The 23,589-nt window shown below is 35.1% G+C and overlaps 2 protein-coding genes across 2 annotated transcripts; one reads left to right on the forward strand and one right to left on the reverse strand.

Moving 5' to 3' along the window:
- Window positions 1-493: 493 nt before the first annotated feature.
- On the forward strand, window positions 494-838 carry LOC145106094 (uncharacterized). The gene has a single exon (XM_079043137.1). The coding sequence runs from the start codon at window positions 494-496 to the stop codon at window positions 836-838; it is 345 nt and encodes a 114-aa protein (XP_078899263.1).
- A 9,517-nt stretch (window positions 839-10,355) lies between these two features.
- LOC145108524 (putative WRKY transcription factor 15) lies at window positions 10,356-12,571 on the reverse strand. The gene is made up of 3 exons (XM_079045563.1): window positions 11,666-12,571; window positions 11,434-11,559; window positions 10,356-10,754 (listed from the first exon to the last, which is right to left on the reverse strand). Exons 1-3 carry the CDS (start codon window positions 12,430-12,432, stop codon window positions 10,592-10,594), a joined length of 1,056 nt encoding a protein of 351 aa, XP_078901689.1. The 5' UTR covers window positions 12,433-12,571; the 3' UTR covers window positions 10,356-10,591.
- Window positions 12,572-23,589: the final 11,018 nt, after the last annotated feature.

Raw genomic sequence — 23,589 nt, forward strand, 5'->3', positions numbered from 1 at the left:
TGCTCCAAAGTGTTGAGAACAGGATACTACTGGCCAACCTTGAAGAAATATTCATTCCTACTGCTCAAAAATGTGATGCTTGTAAAGACATAGCAACATCCTAGATCAACCAGCAGAACCCCTAAATCCTATCATCTCCCATTGTCCATTCATGAAGAGGGGGATAGATATAGTGGGCAAATTGTCGGTAGCTCCTGGAGGAAAAGTCTTCATGCTAGTGATGACCGACTACTTTTCGAAGTGGAAAGAAGTCGAAGCTTTTGTTCAGGTAAGAGACAAAGAGGTAGTCTCATTTATTAAACGCGATATCTTGACCAGGCTCGGGATCCCTGCCGAAATCATATGTGACAACGGATCCCAGATCATAAGCAAAAGGACAAGAGACGTTTACACAAGTTGGGGAATAAAAATTATAATGTCCACTCCTGTTCACCCTCAAGCCAACGGTCAAGCAGAATCTAGCAACAAAATCATAGTCAATAACTTGAAGAAAATGTTAGATGAAAAGAAAGGAAAATGGGCAGAAGAACTTCCTTTTGTCCTATGGGCAGATAGAACCACTTCCAAAGTAGCCACAGGCCAAACTCCATACTCTTTGGTGTTCGGAGCAGAAGCAATGATCCCCACTGAAGTGGTGATCGCAACAGCAAGATACCTACTTCAAAATCAAGAAAGCAACGACAGGATCCTAGCCCAAGATCTTGATACTATTGACGAACTCAGGGATCTTTCCAAGATCCACATCACTGCTCATCAACAAAGAATCACCAAGGCATACAACAAGAATATAAAAGTCAGAAGATTCAAGATAGGATTGGAATTAAGGAAAGCATTCTGAAACACCAAGGATCCTAGTGCAGGTAAACTGGCACCTAAATGGGAAGGATTGTATCTCATAGATGTTGAAGCAGGAAAAGGGGCATATTGGTGAGCTACTGTCGATGGAGATGTCCTGCCAAGATCATGGAATGCTTTACATCTTAAAGCTTATTTTATGTAAGTAAGTTTAGTCATTTTCCAACGCACTCAAGGTACACATACTCTTTACCTTTTACCCTTTATTTTTATTACTATTTTCTCTCTTTAAATACCATTACTAACTTAAGCATCGGAGGGGCATTAGCTAGACTAACGCCCATCCCTAGCTAATGTTTGTTCTGTAGAGACTCAAGGATCCTGACACACATGCATCCCGACACACAAGGATCCTGACATATAAGGACCTTGACACATGAAGATCCAAGGACCCTGACATACAAGGATCTTGACGTTTGAGGACCCTGGCACTTAAGAGTCCCATAGCTACAACTTTCTATAATTCTTAATGCAACTAGGAATAGAGACTGATCATCTCTCCTATGAATAAGGGTACTTAATCCCCTCTAAGGTTTAAAGAGTTAATTACCTCTTTCATACGAGATAAGGTTTCTACACCTCGCTTGGACGCACGTTATCTAACTATGGGATGTAAAAAAGGGGGATCATTTCATGCTGTAGTGACTTGGCAACCCTCTTATTTTTTAACATAAGTTAAGATCCTAAAGTTAAAATCTAAGGTTTATAACATTGACATGTTATCTCAAGTCGGGATCTTCCCCAAATAAAATCTAAGCTTTATAACATTGACATGTTATCTCAAGTTGAGATTTTCCCCAGATAAAATCTAAGGTTCATAACACTCTCATGTTATCTTAAGTTGGGATCTCCCCCAGAAAATAACTAAGGTTCATAACATTTTTATGTTATCATACAATTTGAGATCTTCCCCAGTAATTTGCTAAGATTGGGATTTTCCCCTAAGATTTTTCAAGAATTGTGATACTAACGTATTGCTTGAAAGTGGGATACTCCCCAAAAAAATATGCAAGACTTTTAGCACTAAAATGTTGCAAAAAAAAGTTCCCTCAGTTATTTTCCAAGTTGAAGTCATTTCCAATTGATTCCTAAGGTGAGATCCTCCCTAAAGTTTACTAAGTTGAAGACAATCAAGGATCCTCCTTGATGAACTCTTAAAGAAAGGATCCTTCCATATATGAACTTCAGGATCCTATGGAACCAAAGAAACTGTAACTATACACTTCTCCCAAGTCAGAAGAAGGTGAATCCTAAAGGTCACGAAACCTAAGGATAATCAGGTTCTATCTATCCTTATTTTTAAGTTATCTCTTCTTATGCGATGATTGAATATTTATCATTCTAGATGGATCTAAAATATTTTGAGATCCTAAATGGGTTACTGACTACTTTCAGGTTATTCAGGTCCTAAGAGCTCTTGTAGATCCTGAACTCTTTGGGATCCTAGGAAATCCTACTGCTAGAATCACAAGGCAATCATACAAATAAAGATAGACATATAAACCAAGCATAACCATGGATTATAAGGGTCGTATACCCCACAAAAAATTAAATTTTCTTACACCCCTTAAAACCAAAAACTATTTAAACTAATTTTTTGTAGGCCTAGACCGTAGACTGGTCATCATTGCCTGGGGTCTTCTCATCCTCGCCCGCCTTCGGCTGCTACCCTGTAGGATCCTAACTGGTGTTATCAAGTTCACCAGTTTGTTGGGCCAGAGCGGCGTGCCACCCTGCTAGGTTCCAGGATAATGTGTTGGCCACGTCTTCAGCTAGTTTTATCTTGGCTTCCCAGACGGCCATGGCAGCGCTGGCATTTGCCTCGGCGATCACCTACTCTATCTCTGCGATGTGCTCCTCTTCCTTCTCATCCTTCTCCTTGCTGAAAAGTTCCACCCTTTTTAGGAGGTCCTCGTTGATTGCTTTCCACATTTTCTCTTGCTCTTTGAGGGATTGTTCGACTCTTTTAGCCCGCATCCTCAACTCAGCAGAGAAAGGGTCGGAGGCCTGAAACAAGAAAGACATAAGAAATAAAAAAGAGTACAACTGTAAGTGGAAGAAGGATATTTGTTCTTACAGCCTAAGATAAGGAAACCAACTTCTAGAGTGCATCTTCCGCCCCAAGATTCTCCAAACTCAAATCATTGGAACCTATATTCTTTCTCTTCTTGGATCCCGGAGTTTGCATGGTCAAATCTATGGGGGCTCTCATGATGGGAATGGAGGGCAAGGTCTTCTCTTTCTTCACCACCAGTTGACTGTTAGACATTGTCGTATCCAAGTCAGCAAGGGTGAAGTGGGCACCAGAACGGGTACTCTTGGATCCTAAGCAGAACAACAAAGAGCATAAGAAGTGAGGATCCTCCATATGATAAAGAAGAAGAAGAAGTTAGGATCCTTACCTTTTAACATGGAGATAGTGGTAGACGAACTTTCTTGATGATTGAATTGGCTGAGTTTGAATGACCTCTCTGATTCAAACAAAGTGAAAAAGATTTTGATCTTGTTTTCTGTATCTCCAGCGGGAGGAACTAGCTCGTCAAACTTGAAAGCTGCAAAAAATCAAACAACAAAAGAAATGTGAATGTCAGGATCCTTAATATAAAAATATGAAATTCTACCTTTTTTAACCTAGGAATGAGGTAAGAGATTTCCATCAGGAATGGAGTCGTGTTTCACGAAAAAGTATTTTCCTTTCCAAGCACCATCATTATGTTTGGACTTCAAAACAAGGGGAAATCTATTAGTTTTAACCTTCAACAGGAAACGAGAGTTCCCAAAATTCATAAGATCATAAATATAGGCTAGCTCGTTTATGCCAAAGGAAAGATCCCTGGAACGATTCAAATGATCATTCCAATAAAGGATCCTCCAAATCGTTGGCAAGAATTGAATGTACGAGATTTTTGTGATATAAAAAAAAATCAGAAATAATTCCGGAGAAGGGGTAAGAGAGTCTTATAGTGAAAGGATACTCGGGAAGAAAAACCCAAGTAGAAGAAACGAAATCAGGCTAAATCCTAGAATCAAAAGCCCTAAAAATGGTACCAGCAGGAAAAGTTTCGACCGACTTCAAGATCTCGATGTCATCATCAGTGAAGGTGCAATTTTCCTCATAAGACAAGATCTTCTGATTCGTGAAATCATCATCGGGGTATAGCAAAGATGCTTGCAGGTGAACGAGTTACTTTCTTGCCCATGATCAGAACTGAATAGGGACGAAAAGAAAAGGAAACAAGAAGAGTACCTTCGATAATACGTGATGAACGTCGGAAATAAGAGCTAAAAGAGTAAGATAAAACTAAAGAGCTGAACATCCTATTTATACAGAAATCACGGAGAGGTAAAAAGGTGATGTGACATGTTTCAACGACTAGAAATCTAACCGTTGAAATTTAAATTACCCTATCCGTTAAACTTCAAAATCTTATCTCTTTTTTATTTTGTTTTAAATTATACCTTTAAATATTGGATAACTAACCTCAATATTTCGCAGGAATAATTTGGGGGCAATTGTTAGGGTCGGGATCCCAGAATCACATTCAGGATCCTCAAAGCCTCAGGATCATTAAACGCATCTTAGGATCCTAATTATTATCGTTATTATTTACTAACACCTATAACAATTATAATCTCATTTCTTATTGACACATGTGTAGAATTAGTCAATGAAAGACTTATTCTCAACAAAGAATCGTCTCAACAAGGCAAAAGACCCGGAATACCAAGTCAAACAACGTTCATATGCTAATTCTCGGAGGATCCCGAAATTATCAGACTTCTTGTTATTAACATTAGACTATAAATAACACTTGTATTACACACACAACAGACGATTAGCTCACCTACGATACTTGTACTTACATTTACACATTCATATCTGTAACCAACATTTTTAATCAAAAAAATCATCAAGGCAAGTGATCATTATCACCTCCCAAGGTTTTGTGTCGGAGATCCTAGTAAGGATCAATTTGGTTGAGTTTCACTTGCATAATTTTTTACCAAAATAGTTATTATCTTTGTATTCTTAAAACCTGATATGTATATAGGGAGTTAAGTGTAGGGAATGTTATACTTTGATGTGGTCAAATTCTTATCTTTAAACATGCAGTTATAAAGGCTATTATGAGGTGTAGTATAAACTATGTAAGAGGCTTATGTAGTTAAGATGAGATTGATTCCTCTTATGTGTTGAGAGTTAGACATTCGACGTGTGTTACACAAAGTTGAACACCTAATGAAATTGATGGCTATCCAAGTCTCATGTTCAACAGGATATATGTAACAAAGGAAAACTAATAAACTTACCTTATACATCAATTGTAGCTTTGAGCTTTTAGGAACTAGATGTTCATGAATGGCATCTTCGTCTTGGGCTATTGGGGCGGTGAAATGTTACTAGATATTCGCCACTATCTATGTCAATCTATGATGAATCTTGTTCAAGTGGAAGATTAAAAGACTTTTATGCCCAATAGTCATCATAGAATGATATTTGCTAATGATAGATGATCCTATAGGGTCACACCTTATAGAAAGTTACTACTAATTGATTACTTTTTAGAGTAATTTGATTATTAATAATTATAATCAATACTTGTATTTAATTAGAAAAACATTATTTTATGAAAATAATATTTTACCATCATATAGGGAATTACTATTTCAAGGAAATAATAATGAAAGAGAAACATTAACTAGTTATATTCATAAGATATATATATATATATATATATATATATATATATATATATATATATATATATATATATATAATGTACAAATTAAATGGGTTTTTGCTTGGTGGATACTTTTAGAGAAGCTCTACTTTGAGTTGTTTGTCATCTTCATCAACTTCTAACCATCCGATAAGAATCAAAGTATTCAAAGGTTGTTGTTTCTTTTTCCTTCTATGGTTGATTTAATCTTTCCATGTTTGCATAATGATCCTTTGTAGGTTAAAATGGTTTTAAGTTTATTCTATTTCGAAAAGTTTCCGTTGACGTTCTTAACGTTTTTGGGAAAATATTTGGGTTATTTCCATAAAAGACCTTATGTTTTGATTTTTTTTCTTTTTAGACCTAAAACCTTTTTCTTTTCCGAAAAAGACCCAACTTTTATTTGTTACTTGTTATTTTAGACCCTAGCAGATCACCAAAAGGGAAATTAAGTATTTTTATTTCATAAAAAGACCATATATTTTGTACTTTTTCCAATTTAGACCTAAAATGTTTTTTATTTCAAAATAAACTCAACTTTAAAATTGGTTACAATCTTCAAAACTAGTTGTATAAGGTACTTCTTAACTACACCGATTTAATGAAGCTTAACTTCGTCCATGCATAAAAAAAGTGATTATATTCTTTTAGTTTAAACATAGACATCGATTTAAACAATGTAATTATTATGTCTGCATTTATTTATGATTGGTAATTCTTTGTCCACGTATATTTATTAAAAAGAAAAAGAGTAGCTGTAAAAGCTATTTCTTCACTAGACCAAGTTCATGTAGCTTAATTCCATCAAGGCATAAAAATCGTAATTATATTCTTTTAGTTTAAATAATAGACAACGATTTAACTTTTGCATCTTTTGGTATCATATTGTTTTACGCATGAAACATTTTTTTGAGCCATTACACATACAATGAAATTGTAGAGTATAATTTTTTTTTCACAGAGTGTAATATAAATAATAACAAAATGTTTTGTCTATATTTTGGAAAATTGCGGTATCATTCTTGTTATTTGGATTTTCAACTTATGCTAAAATGGTTTCATTCCCAAATTATAGTTTTATGTATTTATATGTGATCTTAACATTTTTTAAGAAAGTCTTAAACTTGAACCTTATATATCTAAACAAAACTATTACGAATGTTTAGGATTAATATTTTTATGTATGTATTTGATATAATTATAACATATTATTCAATAATGGGCTAATGCCACAAAAATAATCTATGACTTTGGTTTAAAAGTATGATAGTGAGTGCGTTTGTTAATTGTTCTAAAAAAATTGATTAAAAATTTCGGCCAAAAAAATAATATAGAAAAGTGAGAGAGGGAAATATGTCCAAACTCACCAAATAAGTATAATAGACAAACTAAAAAAAATATTTTATATACAGTTTGTTAAATTACATGGTATTTTTTTCTACAAATAAAAACGTTCTTATTATGCTAAAATATTCTTCCTAACCATGTATTATCCATGTTACCAAAAAAATATCAAATTAACATAAAACTTTTTTTAGCGGTAATAATAACAATTTTTTATAAACAATATATCAAGTTTAATGATAATATATATATATATATATATATATATATATATATATATATATATATATATATATATATAGGGAAGGGTTATTTGGAAAACAAAAAAACCCTAAAAATCATAAAAATGCATAAAAAAATACCTAGAGATCACATAACTTTTTTTATGAAAAAATCGCAGGTTTTTAAAGAAATTCGCTGAAAAAAATTTTGAAAAAAAAAATTATAAAAAAAAAAAAAACTTGATTTTTTTTTCAGCGAAGTTTAATAAAAAACTGCGATTTTTTATAAAAAAAAAATTCAAAAAAAAGTTTTGTGATCTCTAAATATTTTTTTTATGCATTTTTTTTTATTTTTAGGGTTTTATTCGGGATTTTTGTTTTCTATAGAACCTAAACCTATATATATATATATATATATATATATATATATATATATATATATATATATATATATATATATATATATATATATATATATATCCAAGATAAAGTTTAATTATATCTTTTAGATAAAAATAATTTTTTGCAATTCTTCTAGGTTATATTCGTTCGAATGATAATATATTAGATAACATTTTTTAGTGTATACATGTATATTTTCTTTTTCGGTGTAGTGAAGAAGTACCTTATATATTTGGTCTTGAAGATTATAACCAATTTTAAAGTTGAGTTTATTTTGAAAAAAAAAACATTTTAGATCTAAAATGGAAAAAACTACAAAATATTGGGTCTTTTATGAAACAAAAATACCTAATTTACCTGTTGGTGACCTGTTAGGGTCTGAAATAACAAGTAACATGTAAATATTGGGTCTTTTTCGAAAAATAAAAAAAGTTTAGGTCTAAAAAGAAAAAAAAATCAAAATATAAGGTCTTTTATGGAAATAACCCAAAATATTTTGAATAAAATCCAACATTATAAACATGATTCCATGATTTTTAAGTTAAAACCATGGTTGGAGGTTGAATTGATGAAAAGTGGTATGAATCCTATATTAGGGCCAAGATTCTCAACCCTATTTAAGATCCACGGATCTTCAGAGACTTTCGGGATCCTGAACATATCTCAGGATCCTGATTATTATTATTTCCTAACATTATAACAGATATATTTCTAGTCTTTTTCTCACATGTGCAAAATTAGTCAACATAAGACTCATTCTCAATGAAGAAACACTTTAATCAGGCGAAAGACCCGGGAATACCAAGTCAAACCAACATGTTCATTTTTATTCGAAAGGATCCCAGGAATATCGCACTTATTGTTATTTAGACTAGACTATAAATACACATGTATTTCATACACAATATTCACCTAGACTTACTGCAATACTTGTACTCGTATTTTCATCATTTCATATGTAACTCATCTTACAATTAATACAAATTAATAAGGTAAGTGATCATTATCACCTCCCAAAGTTTTGTGTCGGAGATCCTAGCAAGGATCAAGGGTTTTCCTTGTAAACCAGTTGTGTAATCTTATTCTAATTTCAACAAACATTTTACCAACAAACACCACAACCTCGCATTCGATTTGGTTAATATCCACTTAGTCGATTTTTGACCAAAACACCCTATAGTTTGTAAATCAAGAGCTAAGTGAAATTAAAGTCATAACTTGATGAAATGGTGTCTTAATAAGTTAAGGCATGTGATAAGGTTGTTCAAAGAGATTCGTTATGTTATCTATAAATGGGAATGAAAAGATTATATGTCAAGTAGAGTTTGAATTATCTATTAAGCTCTTAAAGAATTAAGTTGAGTTAAAAGAGCTTAATTATGTTGTTTGAATAGGCTTTGGCAAGGAAGATTGATCAAGTGCATCAATTAAAGATTTGAAGCTAAGTGGTAGGTAGTTTTCACTAACTAACAAGGTCAGTTCTATGAGACTATTATGTAGAAAATACATGGTTTAATCTATTAAGAATCATGTTTTAAAGTACTCTTAAGAGTAAATAATGGTCAGGATCTTGGGTCGCTTTATGTGATTTAGCCCATACAGGGTATTTACGGGCCTTGTCTTGATATTTTTTGACAATGGTCAAGGTCTTTGGTCACTTAATGTGAATGAGCCCATACGAGGTGTTTACGGGGCTATGTTTGGATTTTTTCCGGCAATGGTTAGCGTCTTGGGTCAATTCATGTGATTGAGCAATGGTCAGTGTCTTGTGTAATATGATGTGACTAAGCCCATACGAGGCGATTATGAGACCTTGTCGGGTGATTTGTTCTCAGACAGTGGTCAGTATTCTGGGTCATAGAATATGACCAAGTCCATATGAGAACATGATAAATTGTGATATAACGGACGACTCTACCCAAGATTGTACATCTTTGACGAGGTAAATTCGAGGGATATCTAAATAAGTTGTATTGTCTTCTCATTTTTTAAGACTTGATAAGGTATCAAATTTGTGATGAACCCTAAGATTCATCGGTATGTAACCAAGGGAGTATAAATAGGTTGTTTATATGTAATATGAGTAGGCCTGTAAGGTTTATTAGATTGTGGTCATACTTATATATCTTAAAATATATAGGTTGTATGACAGAAAATAGACATAAAGTGTACACATTTTATTAAAATGTTTAATGAGGAATTGATTGGCATTTAGTTGAGACTTTATGTAAATCATGTGTTTATGATCATGCAAATTGTGTATAGTTGTTATCCATATAACTCACCAGACAATGTTATCTGATGTTTGTTGTTAAATATCATATGTTGCACTTTTAGGTATGACACATTAGAAGACAGTGCTTGTATTATAGAAACTGATTTAGTTTCTATAGAAATGGTATATTCACTGAGGTATGTTGTTAAATGTCATATGTTCCATCTTTAGGTATGAAGCATTAGAAGATTATGCTTGTTTGGTAGCACCGTAGCAATGAACTTTTGAAGGATAGAAACTAGATGTAGTTTATATAGAGATTATATATTCACTTATGTACTATGGTTTGTTCTGTATCATATAACTTATAAATCATTGTATAATGATTTAGAAATAGAAAATTTTGTGACCATTTTTTGATAAGCATAACTTGAATCTCATAAAATGTTTGAAAACCATAGTAATTTGTTTTATAAAAAGACGGGTGTTTCATGCTTACACATTACCTCCCTTTTATTTTATACTACTGGAACTTAGGTATACTTGTAACTTCAATCAAATATAAATATACGATGTAAAAAACAAGAGAAATCACAATTAGGTGATAAACATACCGCTCAAATCAAGAATTAAGAATCAATATACACGTAACAGAGATTAACATTAAGTTATTTATAAAACAAACGTCTAAATGCACATCAAATCTCTCCTGATAGGCTACACAAATCCTTTCTCCCTTTACAACTTGGAAAAGTCACAATTAAGATTTATATTTTGTTTCTCATGTTAAATTACGATTTTTGTGATTTAGATGAACGCTACTTTCATGCAATTCAAGATGACTCAAGAACTATGGCTCCCGGTGTGTCGTTCACATTGTGAGAATGGTTGTGTTCTCCTTCGTATGTCACAATGAGCATAGAAGCATCATCCAAAGCTCTTTCAACATGCTTTCTTGCAGGACAACCTCTAAGACTGCTACATTTGTAATAACCCCTAAATGAAGAAAAAAAAAAGATCAATTAGATGATTTTCAATTCACCCTAACCAAATATGGTTTTATTAAATATACACCTTTATAATTTTCATAAAAGATTTATATTTTAATCAGTTATACATAATCATATTCCCCATTATCATCCCTCGCACTAAAAGAATTTACAAAATATTTTAAACAAGAGAATCACCTTTGTTCTTGGTTGTCTAATCTTTCAAAGTTGTTTTCGTTGATATGAAATGAATTAATTTAGTTGTTTATACAAGAATAAAGTAATTTGACTATTTCTAGACAGGTTGACTCTTGTTTTATCCTTTTCGAATAATATAATACAACTCTAATAATTGACGAGTGACATTCCATAATTCTCTTTTGGAATTTCTTAATGGAAAAGTCTACCTATTAGGGACCCACATGGTTAATTACCAAAGTGCCCACAAACATGAGTCAAACTTTCACACTCATGGGACGACTTCATTCTCCACAGCCTAACAATGACCGCACAATTCCCCCACAATTATTTTCAACAATAAATAATATATCGATGGATACCATTTAGTCAACGAGTCACCGAGTTTGTGACACTCACTGAGTTAATGAGCCAGTTCTTCCGATATCAACTATGAGGAACTGAATCAAGCTAACAAGAGATCTGAGACTAAAAAACAAGAAATTTACCTCGGATGTGGAGAACCTTTGATCGGTTTTTGCCCGTATTTCCTCCACGAGTAATCGTCCGGCGGTATATCGGCCATCTTCATGCTAATCGCCGGCACTCTTACCACCTTCTTCATCCTCGATTTCCTGCAATTTTTTACGAGGTTTAAAACAAATCCCAATTATTCAAATCCCAGAATTTGAAAATTGATGACTCTATCGGTGAATTTTGGTGTGGAAGATGATGATTTACCTTTTCTTTGAACAATGGCAACGCCCAGAAGAATTAGCGCACTTGGTGTGAGAATCATCCATGGAGTTACATTTCCTTTTGAAAGAAGAAGATGACAGATTCGGCTGACAACCAGAGGAGGCCTGAGACATATTTGTAATTTGAAACCCAGAAGACATCGACGGCTGTAAATTATCTGTGTCTCCGGTCAACGTCGACCTAAAGGAATTCGCCTGAGAGGCGGGAGGAGGAGGAGCAGCAAAACTAATGGTGGTTACCGGAAAATCTTTCCGGTCAAACGATCCGGATATCGCCAATGGATGGTGGAGAGTCGGTTGTGGAACTGGAGGCATACGCTGCTGTATCGGCGCCGGAGAATACAACTTCTGATGGGGAACACTCGCTGGCGCAGGAACCAACGGAGAAATTTTCTCAGGTGGGCTAGAATTAGAAACAGAAACAGAAACAGGGCCACGTCTGAACCGAGCATGACCGGTGCGATTCCGATCGAGAAGAGAGATGAACTTTTTAAACTTGGTAACTGCAACATCTACAACCGCTACATAGTCGGTGGTTGCAGATGAATCCGTAGCTCCGGCAGGCGGAGAAGAAGACGATGACGACGTTGTGTTAGTATTACTCTGATACGATTGTGAAGATGAAGATAGTAATCTGATGAAATTCTCGACGCTTTGTAGACCGGCGGCAGCCGCTTCTTGGACGGAATTTTCTTCAATTTTGTTGTGTAGACCGGTGGTTCTGTAAGCATTCATCAAATCCACCGCCATGGAAAATTCAAACAACAAACCCTAGAGAAAAAGGTAAAGATGAAAGAAGGGGATTTAAGGATTTATGGGATCTGGATTCAACGCATCAAACTATCGAAGTTCTTTGTATTTGTGGTCAAAGCTTGGAACCAATAATGGCTCTACGTGTGGAAAATAGGTGGCTGTGCAAAATGTCAAAGTAGAGTAGTAGACTGTATTTTTGGTGGGACCCAGATTTACCAGAAGAATCGGTTTTTGATGTTTAAACGGTGATTTGTTTTTTTTTTTTTTTTTTTGTGAGGTTTGTAGTTCAAGACTTAAACCAAAGCATTCAACCGAAATTTAAAAAAAAAAAAAAAAACAAAAAAAAAATGTTTTTTACAATTTTAGTATATTGTTTTCGTATCAATAATATCAATTGCTTATAGTTTATTAAATATTAGATTTTGAGTTTTATTTTACGTAATTAACGTTTTTTTTTTATTTTAAAATGTTACACTTTACAACTTTTATATTTTTATATTTTTCTAACTAATTATTTTTATTATTTAAATCATCAATATTAACAATTGAATTTGTTATGATCATATGATATTTTTCAACACTTTTTTTTAAATTCTAAGACTATTATATATAATTATAAAGAGCTAACGCTACAAAAGTCTCAGTACTTAAGGCTAGGTTTCTAATTTACCACTACTTTTCTTTTTGTTCCTTTAATGCCACAATTAGTGAGATGTTATTTCAATTAATGAAATGTAGTCGGTTACCGATTGCTTGGGGTATATTTGAGCTGATATTATACAACACTAGGTATGAAACACGTGTATTACATGGGTTTATTAAAAATAAAAATTTAATATCAATATATAAACACTAAATATTTTATAAAGTAATACTTTACATAACAAAAAATGTAATATTTTAGAACATTTGCAAAAGAAATTAAATCGTTTGGAGTATTTATGAGAATTTATTATCAAATTAATAGGATGATTTTATTTCCTTATAGAATCCATTACAATTTTATGGAATTTTATTTTAAGAAAATGGAAATTCCTAAAAAATGACAAGTGGAAAATAAATATTTTAAAACTCCCACAAAATGACAAGTGTCAAAATGAATGAAAAGATGACATGTGGCAAAAAAACCTTCAATTTTCAAAATTGAGATCCAATGTTATACAAATCCTCTTGATTATATCAAATAACGATATCGTGAGCTTCATCTTCTTCCACCATCAGGTATACGGGAGTGAGATGCTATTGTGGTGATTTAGTAACCGTCAAGACTTCAAGAACACCTAATAACCCTGCATGAAAGTTTAGAGGATGCCCAAACTACAAGGTATTCTCTTAAATTTTTTATTTTGAAGTTGGTAATAAACAAATAAAGTTTGGTTATGTTTGTGCAAAAATCAGATAAACGATATCGATTTTTCCGGTGGCTTGACCAACCAGTGTCAAATGATATACTCCCTCAGTCCCAAAATTATAGTCAATCTTTCCTTTTTGGTTTGTCCCAAAATCATAGTCCACTTATAAAAATAAATAACATTTTTACCAAAATATCTCCTCATTATTATTACTTAACCAACTAATCATTTAATAGAACATTAAATGCAAAGAGATTTGACGAACTTTTTTTTTGGAATATGCATATATGCACATCTAAATATGTATGCATTGATATATATGGACTCCGGACACACTTATATGTGTATACATGCATATTTCAAAAAAAATCGTCAATCTTTTTTTTTTAGCATAGATATGACTTAGACGTTACATTTCATGAAGACTATTGATCTTGGTTTTGAAAAATGATAACCGGATTAGAAGTTCTCAAGTTCTCACAAATATTTAAGTTTTCACAATAACTCAGCCGTTTATATATATATATATATATATATATATATATATATATATATATATATATATATATATATATATATATATATATATATATATATAAGAAGACTTGAAGAGTAAGAATGAGAATTGAAACTTCTCAGATGCAAATACTCAATCCACAGAAGATGATACTTTCATTGTTGTTCCTTATTGTATTGTTGGTAATGGTGTTGGTTGTAATGGTGAACAAGGTCCTTAAGGTGAGTGACTTAGGAATATGGTGTTAGTTGTATGTGTTTTAGTTAGGCATTATCTAGAATGTGGAATGAAAATGTGTTTGATTTATTTTAGGATATTTGTAAAGGTCTTATAGGTGAATGAAGCCTTTTTTGAAACAAATGATATCAACATACCTTTGTTACATGTTATGAAACTAAGTATCACAATAGCAACATACTTTTGATAACAAAAATAATAACAACATACTTAATAACCATCGCATTTAGATTTCAGTGTTAGGGGGTACATGTGACATCCCCTATTTGTTAGAACCGAAAAGAAAAAAAATCTTTACGCTTTCAAAATCATAGTATCTTTGTTTGCGGAAACAAAATACAATAAAATATTTTGTGAAAACTGACTCATTTATTAAAATATATTGAGTAAAGATGTTGTTCACAATACAAAACCCAAAGGATGTCATAATCGATACAGTATATAAGTTATAGTGTAAAGACCTAATAGTCCTAAAACACTAATGTAGGTTTGTCTCTTTAATCACTCGGCATCCTATTTATTTCCTGCAGTCTTAATCTCGCTACCTGTGATGCATATAGATTAAAAGTGGGAGACTTTTGGAAATAGTGTCCAAAGTCATTAACTAGTTTGTAATATTTCTATATAATAACAGATTCTTTTTGAGTTGGCCTCACGACACAAATAGCATTAAGGAAATGGAGAAAATAAGTTGTTAATTTATTAAGGAAGTAATAAATTAATTAGAAATTATTTTGGTAATTAATTAAATTGTTTTAACTAATTAAATAGGTTGAATATTAATTAAATCCTTGGGATTGATTTGAAATATTCGAGAACTCTCTGGAGAGAGGAGGTGGACGATTTATGTCTATCCCTGATAAGAAGAAGACAATTTTTGAATAAGGAAAGGATAAACCCTAAGAGTTTGAATCTCTTGAGGATTTCTCTGCTACCTATAAATAGGATGCTAGGGATCAAACCCTAGAAGATCTTTTGCCTCAAAATTGTGTTCCCCTCTCTCTCATTTCTCATATGGAAGAAATTCATAACCCATCTTCTTGGGTTAGTGAATTTCTCATAAACCCTAATAGGGTTTATTCCTTGTTTTGCTTTTGGAGTCTTGGCTCTAACTAAATTAGAGGAGTTCTACTTTGGTCTCTCTATCCATTGTTAGGTTGTTGATCACATGATCTAAGGACCAAGCGGTAAGTGTTATATCCATCTTTTAGTTTGATTTTAAAGTACGTTGCTAAAACTAGTAAAACCTAGATCTAGGATGCATGTGCACTTAGGTAAAAAAAATTATTATACCGCTCTCTTTTATAGAGTATATCAATGTTGTGATATGACGAACCTTAGGTAGTTTTCTTAGTCTGTAAATGACAAATGTCTATATGACTTCGTTATGTATGTATTTACTAGGCACATTACTGGTTCGCTATGTGATGTTGAAGTCCTAGTATTTTTTATCTGTGAGTATCCTGCAAATAGGGTAGGTACATTAGAAAGTGGTAACTTTTGCACTTGTACGCATTGAGCTTTCTCTCTCATTGCAACTTCTCTTATACTCATTCCAGATAATCAAAGATAAAACCAGATCTTATTTAGATCTTTGTGTTCATACTTAATCTGATTTTACTTACGATTGATTAAATCTTAATTCGAACATCCTTTCAGTTGGTATCAGAGCATGAATCTACACACCGATTGAAGAATCTTTTCCATGTTTTCATCTAGATTGAATCATTTGTTTCGATTCAAATTTTACGCAAGTTGAAACGTAATTCGTCGTTCAATCCTTGTGATTAAACAATTATGCGTTTGATTGGTCAATCGCTTTGCATTCGATTTCTTTCTTTTCAAAGTTTTTCCTCTTTTCAATCGATAAAATGGCAAATCTGGATGTCAACACCATGATGAACTATGCTTACTTGCTTGGATCTGCAACAAAATTTCCAATGTTTCTTCCTGAGTATTACTATCAATGGCCAGATCGTATGGAAGACTATCTGTAACATCCCAAAATTTCGGTCCAAAAATTTCATTTTAAATTAAACAATTATAAAACCATTTGTCTAAAACCAATTACAGTATCACTGATATCAAAAGTCAATGTATCGATAGTCAAAACATGTCATAATAAATCATAATCAGAGTATAAATCCCAAAGATCTCTAGTGCGGAAAATGTGGTGTGATGCGCTGCGATTATGCCGACTCCTTTCCCTTCGAAGAGGAAGTACCTGAAACCAAAACTGAAAACTGTAAGCACAAAGTTTAATTAGTTCCCCCATCATACCACATACCATACAATAACATACTGCCTAGCATATATAGGTGCTGGACTACCCCTTCGGTCTCTTTCAACCGGTAACTGCCTAGCATACCTGGATTGCCTAGCATACCTGGATGCTAGCCTAGCCTTTCAGTCCTTTCGACCGGTATCTGCCTAGCATACCTGGGTGCTGGCTTACCCCTTCGGTCATTTCGACCGGTAACTGGGGACTATTTCACCTCTACCACTACCACATATATATCCTAGCATATATATACAGATGTCACACACTGCCTAGCATATCTGGGTGCTGGCCTACCCCTTCAGTCCTTTCGACCGGTAACAGGGTCTATCCTACCCTTCCTACCACTATCGCATAATAACATAACATACTAGCACATAAAGCATAACAAATAGTGGCATACCAGACAATTATCACAAAGACAATCATCTCAACTATAATCAATACTAGTGGGTCAGCATTAGTGCCTTCGACCCACTCTTACTGGAAGGTAACTCACCTCAATGTCGTGAAGTAGCTAAACTGTCCTCGACTCGGAACCAGCTCCACTCAAACTCCTACACATTCAAGATTTCCTTTAATTACCCCTTTCATACTCATAACTCCCTTAAGGGTCACTTTGGTCAAAGTCAAAGTCAAGGTCAACACCTTGGTCAAAGTCAACATTTTGGACAAAGTCAACATCATAGGTTGACTCAACTCGCCGAGTTGGTCCATCAACTCGTCGAGTTCCATGAATCATAAACCCTGAAATCGCGATCTAACTCGTCAAGTTCTTTCACAACTCGTCGAGTTCCACTTTTCCATAGAATCGGTACATTTCAACCCAACTCATCGAGTTCTTCCATGAACTCGTCGAGTTCTTCAGTTTTCAAAACCCAAAAACCATGGCCAACTCGCCGAGTCGCCTCCTAGACTCGCCGAGTTTGCTCAGTAACAGAAAAGGTCGGAGACCACGATCCAACTCGCCGAGTTGGGTGAACAACTCGTCGAGTTCTCTTAGTCTAAATCCATTCAGTCACTTCCAATCGAGTTCAATGCTTCCAAACCATAGATCTGGTCCCCTAGTGATGATATATCACGTAAAGTTCCTATCTTTACTTGCATGCATGGACTACTTTGCTCAAAAGGCCAAAAGAATGGTACATAAGTTGCATGGGACCTTCATGGACATAAAGTTGGCACCTTTATGCCATGAAGCCCCCTAAGGACCCTAGATCTGAAGGGTTTTCCCACATTGGACGTCCAAGTCCCAAAGACTAGCATTCTTGGACCAAAACATGGAGAAATCACTCTAAAACTAGATCTAAACATTAAATAGACAAGATGGGAGTTTTATACCTCCAATGAACCAGAAATGGAGCTCAACTTCTGGATCTACTCTTCTCCTTCACGTCTTGCTCCTTCTTCAAGAATCCTCTTATTCAATTTCACAAAGAATGAACAAAAATGGCTCAAAACACTTAAAGATGAATTAGGGTTTCGTGGCTAGGGTTTGGGATGATTGAGGTTGTATATGAGGCCAACCTTTGGAGGTTAAGGTGTTTAAATAGGGTGCTAAACCCTGGAAATTAGGGTTTCACTCTGGCAACCCTACTCATAGAGTTGAGGCTTTCAACTTGTCGAGTAGACTTTAAATCTCGCGTCCATATTCCATTCCTACTCGACGAGTTTGGGGCCTTCAACTCATCGAGTTCCTGTACAAAAATGAATAAATTGATTTAAAATACATACCAGGAACCGGGCGTAACAAATCTCCCCCACTTATCTTAGACTTCGTCCTCGAAGTATGTTGCATGTGGAAATAACTCTGGGTAGTGCTCCCCCATCTTGTCCTCCGGCTCCTAAGTCCATTCTGAGCCCTTGCGGTGCTGCCAGTGCACCTTCACTAACTCAACCCTCTTGTTCCTCAGATCCTTCGTCTTCCTGTCGAGGATGGCTACTGGTCTCTCGATGTAGTTCAGGCTGTCATCTACCTGAATATCCTCTAAAGGTACTACTGCGGAGTCATCTACCAAGCACTTCCGCAGTTGGGAGACATGAAAGTTGTTGTGGATCTGACTAAGCTCGGCTGGCAGATCCAGTCGATACGCAACTCGGCCCACCCGGGCCAATACCCTGAACGTACCGATGTATCTGGGGCCCAACTTGCCCCGCTTCCTGAACCGAATGACACCTTTCGAAGGTGACACCTTCAGGAGGACCATATATCCTACATGAAACTCTAGGTCTGATCGACGTCTATCGGCGTAGCTCTTCTGCGGACTCTGGTCCGTCTGGAGTCTACTCCGGACCTGCTGGATCTTTTCTGTCGTCTTGAGTACCACTTCGGTACTCCCCATTACCCTCTGTCCAACCTCACCCCAACATATCGGGGTTCTGCACTTCCTCACATATAGCATCTCGAAGGGAGGAATATCGATGCTGGCGTGGTAGCTATTATTATAGGAAAACTCTGCCAAGGGAAGGTAGGTATCCCAGCTACCACTGAAGTCTAGGACACACGCCCGCATCATGTCCTCCAATGTATGGATGGTCCGCTCGCTCTAACCATCCGTATGTGGGTGAAAAGCCGTGCTAAAGTGCAGACGAGTACCCAACTCATCATGAAACTTCTTCCAGAAAATGGAAGTAAACCGCACATATCGGTCAGAAATCACGGAAACTTGCACCCCGTGCCGAGCTACTACCTCTCTGATGTCGATGTCGGCCAACTTCTCGACCGAAATGCTCTCCTGGATCGGAATGAAATGGGCACTCTTGGTCAACTGATCCACGATGACCCAAATCGAATCCACTCCCCGCGCGATCCTGGGAAGCTTCATGATGAAATCCATGGTAATATCCTCCCATTTCCACACAGGGATATCCAACGGCTGCGTCTTGCCGTGCGGTCTCTGGTGCTCTGCCTTGACCTTCCTGCAGGTCAGGCACCTCTCAACATACCAAGCTACATCACGCTTCATGCAGGGCCACCAGTAATCAGGGCGAAGGTCTCTATACATCTTCGTCGCCCCGGGATGGATGAAAAATCTGGACTTGTGCGCCTCCTCCATCAGGATCTGGCGCTCACCGCCAGCGTACGGAACCCACACTCTGCGGTGGAGTGTCAAGAGCCCCTGGCTATCATAATCGAAAGAGGAAATCTGGCCCACGATGCGCTCACTCTTCCAGTGTTCCTCCTTAATAGCCTCCTGTTGGGCCTGCCGAATCTTCTCCAGAAACGGAGTCACTACTGTCATCCTCAGATAGATGTCTCTGATCGGGGCTGCGAATGCCTTGCAGCTAAATGCATCGGCCACGACATTGGCCTTCCCCGGGTGGTAGAGAATCTCACAATCGTAATCCTTCACCACATCTAACCATCGATGCTGCCTCATGTTTAGATTCGGCTGATCCATGAGGTACCTCAAGCTCTTGTGGTCCGTGTAAATGGTACAACAGACCCCATAGATGTAGTGACACCAAATCTTGAGAGCGAAAACAACTGGTGGTTGTCGAGGCCAACAAAATTAATAACCCTAAATATTACACACTAAAATAGTGTATAGTGGTAAAGGGATCGTATCCACTGAGATTGGCTCATTTTTTTTAACTCTATGATAATCTTGTTGTACAAATACTTGTAAAACTAAAATAAAATAAAACTGGGGGATTTTTATCTTTTGATATGTTTGAAAGAAAACTAGAATTACACTAAGATTTAAAAACACAATTCAACAAAAGCAAAGTTTGATGTAAAATCAATAAGATAAAGATGGTTGACTTTGGACTTTCATCACTTGAACATTTGGTTAAATAATCATGAGAATACCAAGTGCAATACTTGTGTTTTTAATCTAACTTGGCTATAGCAATTTATAAGCATAACTTGCCTCAACTCTTCTTTTGTATTAAAATGACTAGAGAAGCTCATAGCACATTTCCTAAATCAAAGTCACAAAACTAATGAAGCATGCAATTTTCTGAAAATCAATTAGCATTAGGTTTTAGGAGTCACCAAATCCAAAGAGTAATCTATTGCTTTCATTACCACTATGGAGAAAATATTTTCTTAGTCTAAATGAAATGAAAACAAACATCTAAACTAATTGTTGCTTGTTAAATTGAAGACCCATTACTTAGCCAAGAATTTAACCAACAAAAATAACATTCACATATCAATATTCATGACTAGAGATAATTAAATATGAAGGAAGTTTTCATAGAAAATATAATCATAGACATTCAACACAAGTTCATGGAGTTCTTCAAAATAACCAAATCATTCAAGAAATTACATCCAAGTCAACCAAAAGAAGCTTAGCCTAGCATGGCTAAGATTGAAGAAAAACAAGAGAGTTTAATGATACCAAACATTGTTCTAGTTGCAAGATGGAAAGAAATTACACAAATCTTCTAAATCATCCAACTCTTCCAAATCCTTCTTGAGAGCAAAACAAACTTCTTCTCTAAGTGTTTTTGATGCAAATATGCTTCAAATCTCCAGTAAAAGGAGGTCATTTCCGGATTCAAAAAGTAGCTAAAAGCCACCCACCAACCTTCCACAAATAGGGTCAACAAGTCAAAACCCGGGTTCAATTCTCCACTCTTCACGCGGACCGCGTGTGGATCCACGCGGACCGCATGGGTCACGCTGAATGCATGCTTTAGCCCATTTCAAATACCATCCGGCCCAATCTTCCAATTTATGCTCCAGCCCATTTGTGCAAGTTGTTGATAGCCCAATTGTGCCATTCCAAAGCTCTTCCAAGATGCTCCAATGCTCCTTTAATCTTCTATAGCTCGAATTCTCGTCGTCCCGCCCGAAATTTAAGTCTGACGCGCTTTCTTGTTTATGTTGACACCAAGCCCAGTTGCACCACTTCAAGTCCATGAACAAATTGTAAGTCTCCAGCAGTCCCGCACTCCTTCAATGCCTCCAATAATAAAAAGTCTTCGATAAATCCTGCAAATAAGCTCAAAAGACTGGAAAGCACCCGGTAAAGGAGAAAAATAATAAAAAGAGAAAATATGCATGAAGATTAACTAAAATGAGATGGTTTTAACTAAAAATAAACTATGAAAAGAAGTAATAAAAACAAAACTATCAAATCACCCCAAGCTTAAACCTTACTTGTCCTCAAGTAAGACAAGACTAAAATGAACTTGGGATGAACTATCCTAGAAAGAAAAAAGAATGAACGTCTTAGGTGGAAATTCACGACACGCCCTTAAAATGAAGACATATAATCCATTTTTAGGGATAATAATCGCTTTAAGGGACGAGTTTTTTTTACCTTTCTAGCAAAGGATACATGTTGATCAAGATGCAAAATGAGCATGCATACTTCACTATTATGGTTTACGTGACATTGTTTCGTGGTCCGATCTAGCCCAAAAGCCATAAGAAAGTGTCCCTCGGTTAGAATGTTCCTCACTCCTCACAACTTCAACCCGACGCCAAGAAATAAAACCTAGCAAAAAGATAACTTGGGCCAAAAATGGCAATGAACGAGCTATTTACAAAGGTTGGCAAACCATCATCATCTAGAAGAATAAGTGCTTCCACCAAAATAAGATCATGTAAAGCGAAGAATCGAGCACGTGATGAGAAAAGGCGTCATCGTAGTTGCCAACAAAAATGATATCTAACTAGGAAAACATCAAACTAGAAACTAATTACATGAGCTAAAATCTGAAAAAAAAACTAAACATCTACAAAAGCAAACAAATGGAAATAACTCCGTGGCCCGGCCTTTTCTTATATATATATATGTATATATATATATATATATATATATATATATATATATATATATATATATATATATATTATTTTTTTATTTTTTATTTTATTTATTTATTATTATTTTTATTTATTATTATTTTTTATAGATTTTTTTTCGACAACAAAACCCCAAAGACATGTTACAAATACAATAACTTAAGACACAAAGAGGAAAGCGCTAAAGCAATATATAATTACATTCACATTTTATGATTGCGATAATATCCGATTTTGCAAAACCTTTTTTTTCAGCTCACTTTTTTGGTTTACCACAGGAGTTTTACAAGTATAGCCTGAAAATAAAAATACAAAACTATATACAATTATAAGCAGAATCTAAGTGTAACCCAAACAAGAGGCCAAACGAGCACAACTACACTAAGGCTAATTCGAGATCAAGTGGGAAAAACGTGTCTAAATCATAAAGTAATGAGATATGATGTGGATTGTAGCAGTTAGACACTAAAGATCTCAAAATAGCACAATCTAGTTTTTGTTCCTTTCTTTGGGGTTTGATTGTGGCTTGTGAGAAAAATGCAAGTGAAGGACTAGTCGGCTCGAGGCTAAGTTGTCCCCTTACTTATGCCATACTTGACATAGGTCGGTTCATATGCATAACTACTTGCACTCTCTCCCCACGTATATATAAGAGAAGAAGCAACAACTGAAAGTCCCTAAGAGCGATTCTTATTTGTTATGTGAGTTTCCAAAAGAATTGTATTTAAGGTGTGTCGTGTCTTTCAAGTAAAGATGTTCGGAGATGAGAATAAAGAGATAACAAAAAAAATGCATGAATGCAAATGCCCTAAGCTAAATGTCATGTACAAATAAAAAGTGAAAAAGAAGAAAATAAAATCTTTTTGGAGTTTTATAGAAAATAAAAAAAAATGAATGTAATTTAAGGCTAAAATGCTATGCAACCTAATTAAAATGCATGAGAAATCAAAAAGAAAAGGGAATACCCCACCCCAAGCTTAAGAACAAGCATTGTCCTCAATGC

The sequence above is a fragment of the Lactuca virosa genome, chromosome 4, assembly GCF_052849685.1.
Source record: "Lactuca virosa cultivar CGN04683 chromosome 4, Lactuca_virosa_CGN04683_v6, whole genome shotgun sequence".
Taxonomy (NCBI): domain Eukaryota; kingdom Viridiplantae; phylum Streptophyta; class Magnoliopsida; order Asterales; family Asteraceae; genus Lactuca; species Lactuca virosa.